Source organism: Gigantopelta aegis, chromosome 3, assembly GCF_016097555.1.
Source record: "Gigantopelta aegis isolate Gae_Host chromosome 3, Gae_host_genome, whole genome shotgun sequence".
Lineage (NCBI taxonomy): Eukaryota > Metazoa > Mollusca > Gastropoda > Neomphalida > Peltospiridae > Gigantopelta > Gigantopelta aegis.
In genome coordinates, this window is record NC_054701.1 from 60,593,020 (window position 1) to 60,606,656 (window position 13,637).

Consider the following 13,637-nt stretch of genomic DNA (forward strand, 5'->3'; position numbering starts at 1 on the left):
CTTTATCGATTGATGCTGAGAGTAGTTATTTCCGGAATTACACGCATGCGTATAACACGTGGCTTTAACAAAATTAACCATGGCTGCACTAACAGTTCAACAAGAGTACATGCAGATGCCTCCAATAACTCGAGCATATACTACAGCTTGTGTTCTAACAACTCTTGCAGTGGTAAGATATAAACGTGTTGGTAATACAGTACAACTGCTTCACTGACGTACTTTCAAAATTGAACTCGTCATTCATGTACTATGATGATGTAACTATGTAGTGTCTGGCTCTGGGGTAGTTCACCACGGTAAACATCTACGGTCCGTTTTTTTTTTTACATTTTGACATTTATTGGACCCGATGTTTACAAGTTTAACAGCAAAAACAAGCGTGCGTTTTCCGCCCAGATTTCAGGCGGAATCGATACAACCATGGAATTAAGTATTTCGTGGCGAAATATGAGATGTACCAATAAATATAAAAAGTTACAGGTGATGCGCCAGTTCCGGATCACTTCAAACAAAATTGTGAATTTTGTCAACATGCGCGCGTATGACTTGAAAAGAAATTCTTGGTAATAAAGATAATCAACCATATAAATAAACAGTGATATAAAATGTAAATTTAGGTAAACATTTGGCACCAAAAACAGTGTTGTTCGAGCTGGCGTACGCCAGTTGCGGATCACTTTGTCCAGTTCCGGATCACTTTCGAAAAATAGAGGCTTACGCCTTCAAAAACACTATTTCCAACATGTTAGCACTTTCAGCACGTTCATGGATCCTGCCGGACATATTTTATGATCATTTGCAACTCCATAGGGTTCCCACCCCCCTGATTACGCCCCTAATTAGCAATTTCTAAAATCGATTAAAATCAACAATGGCGTCCCATGACGTCAGATATACGGGGCGTGTGTCAAAAGTAAAGGTGCGCGATCCTTATTATTTTCGTTGTGTACTTTCATTGTTTCAACAAGTTGAATTATATTTGATTTCTGGCATTCTAGTATATAATAATAATTAATATTATTATTACTAATAATAAATAATTGTTTTCATTTATTATCGTATATATCAATAATAATAATAATAATAATAATAAATATTATCATTATTATTATATTGATGACTTTTAAAACTGAAAGGAACAAAGGCTTGAAAATAGAAAGAAATGACATATCAGCAAAATATCAACTTTGGGACTGTTTAGTATTTATCATAATACAGGGGCGAATTATGCTTTAGGTGGGGGTCCGAAACAATATGTAAATGTTTATAATTTGAAATTATAATTTTTACAGGTTATCTACGTGGTGGAGGTGGGGTTTTTTTTTTTAGCCGGATATAGGCTAATCCGCCCCTGTTTAAATATTAAAATTAAACAAATAATTTTGAAGCAGGAGGGTTAGACCCCTTGTTAATAATGATACATCTTACAAAAGTGGATTATTAATTATTATTTTTGACGTGTTGTTCCATTTGCCCGTTTCTGGTTAGTCTCCCACCCACCCGCAAAATAATTCCTGGATCTGCTCCTGAAAACAGAATTATTTTCAACGACAATCTAAAGGCTAGGGCTAGCTCAGATTGACCGTGTGAATACACAGCTCAGTGGCCGACTGACTCTCCTGCATCAGAATGCGATTGTGTAAAACAAAAATTCCACTGAAAAAAATAATCCACCCTATAGTGGTACAGACTGTTTAAATGCGAATTATAATTAAGCCGAATAAGAGATTTTCACTACAAAACCAAATAGAGGACCCCTTCCCCCTCTCTCCCAAAGTCGAGTAGTCGAGTATGCGAAAAGCACGTGCAATCATGTCAAACTTGTGCCGATTCTTTTCTTTGTACAGTAAACTTTTCTTTTTTCTCAATCAATCAAGCAATGGGGTGGACGGCTCTCACACTGAGGGGGGCAGGCAACATTACTGAATAGTCTTATGGGGCAAATACAAGACACGTGTGCAGCGATTTTAGCGATTCTAGACTGGCGATCTAACAGGTCATACGGGCTCCTATTTTTGTAGGGGGCAGGGCACACTAATTTTTGCCCGAATTAAACGAAAATGGAATTTTTAAAAACTACATTTGATTTATATTAGCCATATTTGTGAATGACTGCGGCTGGTATTTGTACGAATGGCTAATTACACGTAGGCCTACAAATACAACGTGAGAGACAAGTGGACGAACACTTAAAATCGTAGTTTCAGTTTATAAAATACGTGTCTTTACGTTATATACATATTGTCATTACCTGTAGAAAACAAAAATAATACAAGAAAAATAGGTGGAACTACAACAATTAATATAATATTTTGTAGAGGATGACTGGCCATGGGACGAACAGTCTAGGGCTACTATGACATGAGCCCCGAAACATACAGAGTCGAATTATTATGAACTAGTGGTTAAAATGACGAATCAAGAGAGGTTTAAGAACAAAATAATAATAATTATTATTATTATTATTATCATGGAGAAAAAAATTCCACCGTTTTTGAGTCTTGAGATAAACCCTGCGTTCATCGCCCTATCTAGCGGCAGTTACAATGTAAATACTTCCGTTTTGTGAGTGATCCGCAACTGGCGTATCAAGTGTGTCCCCTTTGAGGAGTTACAGTAAGTCGTTTACAGCATCACTTTTCATAAAACTAGTCATCCACAATCTATATATGTTTCCCCTACGCGTACTATAAAATTTCAAAGGATATAAAAAGAAAAACATCAAAAACATCATCTCTTTTTAAACGTCTTCTTTTTTTCATGTCGTCTGCTCGTGTAAAGTTTTAATAGTGGTTATGTATCGCCATCCAAAATAAAACCAAGACTATATACTGTTACAGTTATTTTACGTACAATTTCAAGAAACATGTATTATTTGTTTGTTAGAATATTTGTTTAATGAAATTTACACAGAAATGACTAAAAATTTAATATACCGACAGACTGATCGGTAACTACAGGTGATCCGGAACTGGCACATCACCTGTACCGTATAAAGAGTTACGTTTTACGTATAAATAGACATTTTGTCCAAACAGTAATCCTGCATTAATCCAATTTTCAGTTACGAACAAAATCTCGAATATTCCCGCCGGCCATTGTGAGCATATTTAAAATGTGATTGAAAACTGTTGGCGGAATCGGATAATTTTTATTATTATTCGTCTCGGGTTCACGAGTTTCTTCCACGATATTTAATGGAATATCATGTTTAATAATAATAATAATAAATAATAAATTAATTAATAACAACTAAATAATATACTAAAAAAAATAATTAATACTTAATAAAAAAATAATTAATACTTAATAAATAAATAATTAATACTTAATAAATAATAATATAATAATAAATTGCTGAATAATGTTAGTAATTATAATAAATAAATAACATAATAAATAAATTATTGATTAAATAATAATAAATTAATTAATTAATTTAATTATTAACTAAATAAAAACGTGTTTTATTTTTAATTTATAAATGTTTCCATTACATACACACACACTTATATACACACAAGACAGAGGGGGGTTTGGGGAGACAGACATAGAGAGATGAAACGGGGTAGCAAGAGATCACACATTTACTTGTTTCTTGTTGTTTTCTTGTTAATGTGCATCATTCGTAATTAATGTGCATTATTCATAATTTAGTGTGCTTACCCATGTTTAACACACATTGGTACAAGGCAGTTGTCTCAAGCAGCAGTTGTCACCAAGTCACACTTATGAATTAATTACATTCAACAGCACAGTTAATATTCAAATGGTTATGTATAAATGAATAATAAATAAATAAATAAACCCCTTAAAATAACTAATGACTTGCAATAATAATTAAACTAAGATTATGTTTTTTAAGAAAAAAAAGGATAAAAACCTTTGAATCACATGTAAGCAATGGCCTGTAATAATAATATTTAAAAAAAAAAAGACTCAAGGAAATAATTTTTTTAATCAACTTGCAGAAATCGCCTTAAAAGGCCTTAAAATAAGTAATGACCTGCACTGACAATCATTATTTTTTTAATAATAATATAAAATAATAATACACCCCAAAACTTTAATGTGATAATATTATTAATAATGCATATAATGCAACCTACACAAAGCACATATATAGAAACAAAAATAACAAAATAAATAATCAATTCCATTCAGTTCCGCAATATTTCTTTTTATTGGGTGTACGTAAAATGCTTGATACGAATAATTCTCGTTCCGCAATATTTTCATTCCACAATAGCTTTCAAATGTTTAAATGTGTCATCTTTAAACATCTAATCCTGGAAAGGTTACCAAAGGTATTGTACTTAATATTTTTGTCTAAAATTTATTAAAATATGTTGTTGTACGTGTTGAGGCTCTTAAATAAAGCACATATGCCTGATTTTATTAAATCGTGATTGCAAATGGAAAATTCTATCCAATGGATAAACGTTACGGCACAGCAATAAACATCATAATAATAAATATAGTGCCGGAGACGTTTATCTTGATGAACTATGTCTGGGGTTACTACTTACTAGTAATTTCGTACCATCCATTTCGTACCATAGTTTATGATCATTTCGTATCTTAGTAATTTTGTACCATAGTCGTTTCATACCATAGTGCTTTGGTCATTTCGTACAACTGTCATTTCGTGCCTACTTTTTACCATCTTGTACCATAATGTTTGGTCATTTCATACCATAGTGTGATACTGATAGTCATTTCGTACTCAGTATCTTATTTTTGTCATGGTATGCCACTTCTTATTTTTATTGTTGACGAATAGAACGTTGATGTGTAAACATACCTTGTAACACACGGTCTTCATGGGTAATTAAGGTTTTTCTGAGATCGGCTTGTCTTAGAAGATCTTGATATGTTATTCTAACACAAGGTGCTTGTTGGTAATTAATATAATGATGAACGGAAACGTGAGGAGATGAAAGTAATATATCATCTTTTTCTTGTTCTTTTTTTCTTTATTAAGGGGTGGGGCTTCAATATAGTTGCATTAGCTTAATGTTTATTTTTTAAACCAGTCATGCGACATTTTACTCTCTATCATTCAACTAAGCTGTTCAATAAATGATTAAGGTATGAAATGACTATGGTACGAAATAACCATGGTACGAAATGACCAAATAACTATGGTACGAAATGACGTACGAAATGATAAACTTGGGTACGAAATGACTGTTACGAATTGACTGGTTACCATGTCTGGTCTGTCACTGGTTTGTGTTCCAGTCACATTTTGGTGTTTTAAAAGTTGATTATTATACAGCCAATTAAAGCATAGCAGCAATTTATTTAAGGTACTTACACAATGTCAGAGCGCTTAGTTACACAGTGGTCTGTTACACTATAAGCAGTGTTTATGGCAGAAAGAAATTTTTGGGTATGGTGCTATGGAATTGAATGCAACCACAGTCAACAGGGGATATGGGGTCCTCCTCTAGAAAGAAAATGAGCTGAGGTTAGGGTTAAGAAAATCATACAGTAATGATAAAAGTAATTCATTTTGTCAAAAGGTTAACTTTAAAAAAAATGCGCCCAAAAATTTGGGTATGGCATCATACCCGTTTTATCCTCTGGTAGAAATCCTGCATGTCCTGTTTACATCAAAATTAAGTATAGTACTATAAAATATGACATTTATGAAAATGCAACTCGTGCAATTAAAAAAATGTCTATGGCTTAAAACATGCCATGAAAAAAGAATCAAATATTGGTGTGAATCAGTTGGAAGTTCATCATTGATTATAATTGGTTTTGCACCAGTTGATCAACTTATAATGATAGAATCAGTTAAGTATATCCATATATGAACTTGAAAAAGATTTGAATTATTAAGGCCATTCACCTATCGGGGTTTCTTCCAGAGGGTAAAACAGGTATGGTGCCATACCCAATTTTTAACAAAATTAAGTACCTTTATCATTACTGTATGATTTTCTTAACCCTAACACTGAACGTAACCCATTTTCCCCCCCCCCCCCCCCCCCCCCCCCCCCCCCCCCCCCATATTCCTCCTGTTGACTGTGGTTGCATTCAGTTCCATAGCGCTATACCCAAAAATTTCTTTCTGGCAGAAACACTGACCTAATGTTATTTTTACTGAGATAGACCCAACAAAATTTGATAATATTACCTTTAATATCTATACCTTTAATACTTAAACTGCAGGTAACCCATTTCATTTTGTGTTACTCATTACTACCATGTATACACTGTCCTAAATTTAATGTACAAACAAACAATAGATTATGGGAAAACTAGACTTGTGCAAGTGCAGAGAGTGTGAAACTACATATATCAATGTATAATTCTCACAATTTTCAAACACCTGAAACTTTTGATTAATTGTATAATCATTATACTATGGTACTCAAGTTTGCTTGAATTACAGAAATGTGTGGCGTATAATCACTTCTGTGTCAATGTTATTGGTCCCCTATCAGTTTAACTGGATGGGACTATGTAGGTTTTATCTCCTTCCATCTGTCTGTCCCACATTTATCATGTACTGGTACATATCATGTTTGACTTTTCATGGCAATTTACCAATTTTTCACTTTTATGACTTTTGAACTTAGGAGATAGGAAATTTGTTGGGCCTGGTAGTGGACATACTTGTATATTGCTTTAGCAGTACTTTAAGAATGCTTGTTAAAAATGTTTTCACCAAATAAATCATGTTTAGGAGCATTTAATTGAATTAATAAACTATTACTTTGTATTTCAGCAACTGGATATTGTAACACCATTTCAGATCTACTTCAACCATGATTTAATACTTAGACAATACCAGGTAGGATTTATCTTTTGTACATTGTTACTGTGGACACAACAGGTTTTTTTGGTTTTGAGGGGTATCCGGTTTACAGAGGTTTCAGTATTGAGGTAAACCGTTTGTTGGTTGGTGTTCTCTACTGATATAGTAACTAATAAAACTGCAAAAAAAACACCCCAGGTACACTTTTGAACGTTTGAATTATTTTAAGTTTATTATCAAGCGATAACTCAACAAGGTGGTGTTTCGCTGGATGTTCCTACATGTCCAAAGTAAATACTAAAATGATTTTTTTTTTTCACCAAACCAAGCCAAACAATTTTACTCTTGGTTACTCTTTATTTTGTTAAATAAACTTTGCAAAGATTAAAAAAAAAAAAAAAAGGTTCCAAACAATTGAAAAAATTAATTAAATTCCTAGTCGCTTTGCCGTTCATTGCGGTAATCGTGAGACATACATGTAAGCTATGAAAAGGAGCTCAATCAAACTCGTAAGTTAATCTAACTTTGTAACAATTGAGCTCAGAATAAAAGGAGTACATGTGTTTGCTCCAGTTATTTAAACATCCCAGCTGTTAATTAATCCATTAATTGATATTTGTCATCTGCACAACAGTGATACTGGAGCACGCGCACATGTAATTAGCTCTGCGTACGCAATCATGTTATCGGCTGAGTAGGTATTCAAATTATAAGTAATGCAGTAATGATTGATGTCGGTGTGACCATCCAGTTTTCTGAGGTAAAATTTGCATTAAAGGAACACAAAGGGACCGAATAATTTCATCCGGTGCAGTTTAGAGAGGTTTCCATTTTAGAGGGGTAAATTTTAGTGCTTAAAAATATGCAAATCACGGGACCGTGTAAAACGTCCGGTTTTGAGGGAATTCAGGTTTACTGAGGGTCCGGTTTTGAGGGGTTTCACTGTAATTAAAAGTCAATTTTCCAGTGGTTTCGAGATGAAATGTTTTGAAGTCAGCATGTTTGTACTTAGTTAGGGTATATTCATTTTAGACACAGTGTAGATCGCCTCGACTTTAGTGCAATATAAAGCCCTGTGTCAGTCTAACCTGTATGATAAATGATCCCATCTGTAATTTAGAAATTTCAAAGGTACCTGTAAGTGGTCATTCACTCATTGCAGCTAGACATCATTTAAATTCATTGGTACATGTTAATATACCAGTAGAAACTTAATGCAAGTTAAAGGGACATTCCCGAGTTTGCTGTAATGTTTAAGATGTTATCGACTAACAGAGACTTTTTAACAACTATAGTTACATATCAAATATATTTTTCTGCATAAACTATTAGTGGCTGTATATTAAATGTGTTTCTGATAGTTCTAATATTTGTACTAGGTTAAATTTCATTTTATTTCCTAAAAAAGATTTTTTCGTACGTACAAAATTATTTGAAAACAAAATCCAGTTTGGGCTTCTTACAAATATTAAGAAGACCAGAATCACATTGAATATACAGACACTGATATTCTAAACAAGAAAATATATTTAATATATAAGTTTAATCGTAGACATTTAGTCGGAAACATCTTACAATGCAGCAAACTCGGGAATGTCTCTTTAATCTCTTGTTGTTAATTATTTATAGATGTGCCTGTTTGAACTAATAAGTTTGAATTTTTTTCAGTTTTGGAGACTGGTTACTAACTTCTTATACTTCGGTCCCATTGGTTTTAACTTCTTCTTCAACATGGTGTTTGCGTACCGGTACTGTCGGATGTTGGAGGAGGGATCATTTCGTGGACGGACTGCCGATTTCTTTTTTATGTTTTTCTTTGGAGGAGCCTTGATGGTTGTATCCTTATCACACACAGCATATTTTATTTTATAATTTTATTAGAGATTCCAAGAAAAATCTATTTCTACATAACTTGTTGATGGATGGTTTAACAGTTTTATAACAAGCTTACCCATACAGTATATGGTGAGTTTTTCGCATTACGTTCTGAGTATAAAATTGTGATCAGTTGTGTTATTCAAATATAATACACATGTAAATATCAACACAAGAACAATGGTGTGAATGAGCAACAGAGTAATGTGATACCCAGTTAAAAATAAAAGCTATTTATAATCTTTAGAGCACAGCTGAATTTCTAGTCCAATGGGAGCTTCATATTTGGTCACGTGAAGTACATTTATATCCCGATAAAGTACTTCAGACATTCACTTTATAAGCGGTATTGCTGCACATGCAGTCATAACGATTTTGGCTGTGCTCTAAGACAGAGGACGAGTAACAATACTTTATCGGCGTATAAAGGTAGTGTCGCACGAGAAAACGCGTGGCTAACGCCTCGCCTTTGTCTCGTGCGACGCTACCTTTATACGCTACCTTTATACGCTGATAAAGTATTGTTACTCGTCCTCTAACTATTACTTAAAACACGTAAATAAAACCCATTTGACAGCATTTCGGATGAAATCTGGTCTACTTTGGGAAAATTAGTTAATGTAAAAAAAAAAAAAAAGCTGAAAGATCACATCTGTGTATTAGTTTATCTGTGACAGCATGTTATAGTACAGTGAAACCTGATTAAACTGGACCCGATTTAGACAGGATCCAGTGTTTAGAGGGTCACTTTTTAGAATTTAGAAAATTTTGAATCATTAAACTTGGCCGGTTTTGACAGGATTCCGATTTGGACAGGTTTTACTGTACATGTATTAATAATGGCAAACTTTATGTAAACTTGATAAATTACCAGGTTCGTATTTTGTGATAACATGTTCATGGCTTACTACACTCGGTGCATATTTTAGTGCGTGGTGAAGTTCTCTTTGAAATTTAAGGTCAGGAATTGAATTTTGTCCCAAAGATATGTCAATATGAATTTACATTTAACTTAATGTATCCGTCCTTAACTGGCTGTTAGATTGTTGCGGTATTTGTTAATTTAGTTTTCCTGGGCAGTGCATTCACTATTATGTTGGTGTATGTCTGGAGTAGGAGGAATCCATACATCAGAATGAACTTCTTCGGCCTGATGAACTTTCAGGCTCCCTATTTGCCATGGGTCCTCCTAGGATTTTCCCTTCTTCTTGGTAACTCTGTCATAGTTGATTTAATGGGTAAGTAGTTACTGTAGGAGTTTTTCACTTGCAATAACTTGTTCCTGTTTGTAACCGGCCTCGGTGGCGTCGTGGCAGGCCATCGGTCTACAGGCTGGTAGGTACTGGGTTCGGATCCCAGTCGAGGCATGGGATTTTTAATCGAGATACTGACTCCAAACCCCGAGTGAGTGCTCCGCAAGGCTCAATGGGTAGGTGTAAACCACTTGCACCGACCAGTGATCCATAACTGGTTCAACAAAGGCCATGGTTTGTGCTATCCTGCCTGTGGGAAGTGCAAATAAAAGATCCCTTGCTGCCTGTCGTAAAAAGAGTAGCCTATGTGGCGACAGCGGGTTTCCTCTAAAAACAGTGTCAGAATGACCATATGTTTGACGTCCAATAGCCGATGATAAGATAAAAAATCAATGTGCTCTAGCGGCATCGTTAAATAAAACAAACTTTACTTTTTTTTTGTTCCTGTTTTTTCTTTATAAAACTGTACACACACTTGCAAACCTCTGGCATTCACTCCTCACTGTAAAGGCCTTATAGTGAATGTTACAACTTTTATAACTGTAACAACTTGACAGGGTAGTTGTCATTCATTACTGAACTTCAAACTCATGATCATCATGGAAACATTAGAAACCAGTCTTAACCATGAGTAAGATCAAGGCGAGCTAAAAATCACTCCTGAAATGGTGCTAGATAAGCAATCTCGTGAAGTTTCAAATAAAATGTATTAAATTTTTTATTACTAGGGTCTTCGTAATTACTCGAGCATGGGCCGAGTCTAGCAAAACTTGAGTCTGTTCGCAGGACTCAAGTACCCGTGGAAGGAATTGCACCCTTATTTAATTATATTTTTCTATGTAATTTTGCCATATGCTTGCCGCCAGTTACATTATAGGGATATGATACATGCAGGAAAAACAAAGAGTCGAATGTGTGGAATGCAATACAATGGTATGATTTGGCATCCATGTTCAGCACTGGAATTAAGATGCATAATACTATTTTAGTTTATTCCTTATTCTCATTATCATCTGGTGTAAATGTCAAGTACTCGGGTCTGGGTCGAGTTTAACCCTCGCGCACTCTACTCCAGTATTTTGGACTTATGGAGAGCCAATTTATTACATGGTGATCTATTTACCACTCTTCTAAAACTTTCTAGGAGAGTGTGGAGGGGAGCGGGAGTGATCACTCACCTTTCCTGGCAAAGACTGAGAAACTAAATTTGTTAGTGGTCAACATTTACTTTCTTACACTAGTTTATCACTATAAAATTTTAGATAAATATTCCTTGTTCTTATTGTTGTGTACTTTTATTGTAGGAATTGCAGTTGGGCACATCTACTACTTTCTGGAAGACGTGTTTCCTCAGAAACCAGGAGGATTCAAATTATTGAAGACACCAAGATTTTTGTAAGAATTAAGTCTTTAAATGACCACCCCCCCAAATCACTGAAAGTTGTTCAAGGAATATAATATTACAGTTTTCATTAATATTATGTAGGTCTAGTGTTCAATTGTAGGTGACAGATGGTAGATTTTGGCATAGAGTCTGGACAGTTATATACCTCATTGTGAGGTGGTTCTATACCATATGTCAGACACAGTGTTGGTGTCTGCTGAAATAATACCAGGCTATTATATAATTGTTGAAAGCAACAGAATCTGTATAGCTGGTAGCTTAAAACAGGTAACAATCAAATATTACTAAAGCTAAAGATTTTACATTTTGGTTTAAATATAAGCAACAATATTTTGTTTTGAGCTCTTAGTGACAGTATGTGGATTTATTGCAACTAGTTTTTGTAACAGTTATGTCTATCATGCAGGTGCTTAAAGAGTCTATCAAATCGAGAATTAAATAGTTGCACTGTTTGGAAATATATTAAATGGCCTTTTTTTGTAATTCAAATGAAGAAACGAAAGAAACAGTTTAAAGGATTTGGTTGAGTATTCATAAATGTGCATATGAACAAGTAGAAACATTAGTATGATTGTGGTTTAAATACCTGTTCATATTTTCATTTCTTTTTCTTTTTCAGTAAATATTTATTTGATGCAGCACAAGAAGATCCTAATTATAATCCTTTGCCAGAAGAGCGTCCAGGTGGCTTTGACTGGGGACAGGGTGCGCAGGTGGGAGACGGAAATCAAGATCCTCCGAGGGATGAGAACTGAATCCATATTTACAAATCTCCTCAGCATTGGTGCATGGTGGTACAGATCTTGCGTGTGTGAGATCCAGAATTCACTCGGTCATAATCAACATACGCCATTATCTTCCATTAATAATGAGGACAAGTGCAATAGAGATACAAGATGAAGTCCATTCTGGTTGACTCATCTCAGTTCAAATGGCTTATTCTCTTATTTCAACCACTCTTCTATGATTCGTATGCCAAAGGTCATGGTGTGTGCTATCCTGTCAGTGGAAAGGTTGCAAATGAAAGATGCACGTCTTTTCACGAAACTGTGGTTAGGTTGCCATATTGGGGCGAATGTAGAAATCCTTTGTTATGACTTGTTTGATGATAAAAAAACCTCTGTGGCTCCAGGAATAAAATTGGAGAATGAAAGAGTAGCATAGTGAGAATTATGTTTTTTATTATGTTGCTATGTAATGTGAATACAAGTATAAACAGTTCAGATTGAATTGTATGTTATGGTTGCCATTATCAATGGGCCGTGTAGATATATTTTATACTATGCCTGCTACTGTGAATGAATGCTTATTAGTATGAATGGACAGTGAGTGTATGTGTCATATTTTCTTATTGATGGTTTATTTTTGAGAATGTGCAAATATATATTCTTAAAAATTATGAATAAATAATGAGTATACAGACTTGTTATTTTATGTTCTGCTGTTTAATACTACAGGTCTTAATATATTTCACTTCAGTATTTTACCCATGGTATGTCTGGCTCAAATTTAACATATTTGTTTGTTGTTATTGGTTTTTTTTAGAATACATTACCAGTAGATTTCAATTGCAATTCTGTTTGTCATTTCAGAAATTACCACTCTATTTCTAACTACATACTGAAAATTGGAACTCTTGTGTCAACTGTCGCGAAGTCAAATAATTATATTGTCTGGAGATAATTGTTATGTATTACATTTCTGTTTTTTACTAAAACAGTGTCATAAAATGAGTGGAGGTACCTTAATAAAATGGACTAAAACACAATTTTGCCACTCTGTTGGTGTGATTAACGAATTCATCTGGACAAACACACTACTTTAAAGGAAACATGTCACGTAAACCATATTTGGCACCAACCATGTACAATTAATTATAAATTGAATCACCTAAAAAAAAAAATTATACAAAATTAATTACTTAAAATATCTCCATAAAAGAACCCCAGATACGAGCTCTTAGCGGAAATTGCCGATCTTTAATGAGCAGGGCAATCACGAGGTCCGTGACGTCAGAGATGCGTCGCTTGATCTGAAGCCTTACACTTAAAAGCATTAGTCCGTACCACTCATAAAGAATCTAAGACTTGCACAGCTTACCAAAACATTGAGTGTTCGTTCGCAAAACGTTTTGCCGTATCAATATGAGCTGTTAGTAAATGAAGAAAGACACACATTTACTTACAACAGTGATACTGATGAAAAAACGGATAGCTAGTCGGAGGGTGGAGAAACATGGTGCCAGACCAGACCGGTCGACCAATTTACAGCCCGGAGCCCGAAAGTAACCCGGAGACAAAACCAAAACTCGGATGCTAATGCCGAGGTG

The 13,637-nt window shown here is 34.4% G+C and overlaps 1 protein-coding gene across 1 annotated transcript; it reads left to right on the forward strand.

Moving 5' to 3' along the window:
- The first annotated feature begins 25 nt into the window (after window positions 1-25).
- Window positions 26-12,730, forward strand: LOC121368361 (derlin-2-like). Its single transcript, XM_041493054.1, has 6 exons — window positions 26-172; window positions 6,746-6,811; window positions 8,444-8,611; window positions 9,693-9,888; window positions 11,208-11,298; window positions 11,928-12,730. Exons 1-6 carry the CDS (start codon window positions 80-82, stop codon window positions 12,061-12,063), a joined length of 750 nt encoding a protein of 249 aa, XP_041348988.1. The 5' UTR covers window positions 26-79; the 3' UTR covers window positions 12,064-12,730.
- Window positions 12,731-13,637: the final 907 nt, after the last annotated feature.

Bases quoted from the DNA above. Each gene is read 5' to 3' on its own strand.
- LOC121368361 (XM_041493054.1), top strand. From the start codon at position 80: ATGGCTGCACTAACAGTTCAACAAGAGTACATGCAGATGCCTCCAATA. The intron at 173-6,745 runs GTAAGATATAAA...TTTGTATTTCAG, and splicing joins TTCTAACAACTCTTGCAGTG to CAACTGGATATTGTAACACC. The intron at 9,889-11,207 runs GTAAGTAGTTAC...CTTTTATTGTAG, and splicing joins TGTCATAGTTGATTTAATGG to GAATTGCAGTTGGGCACATC.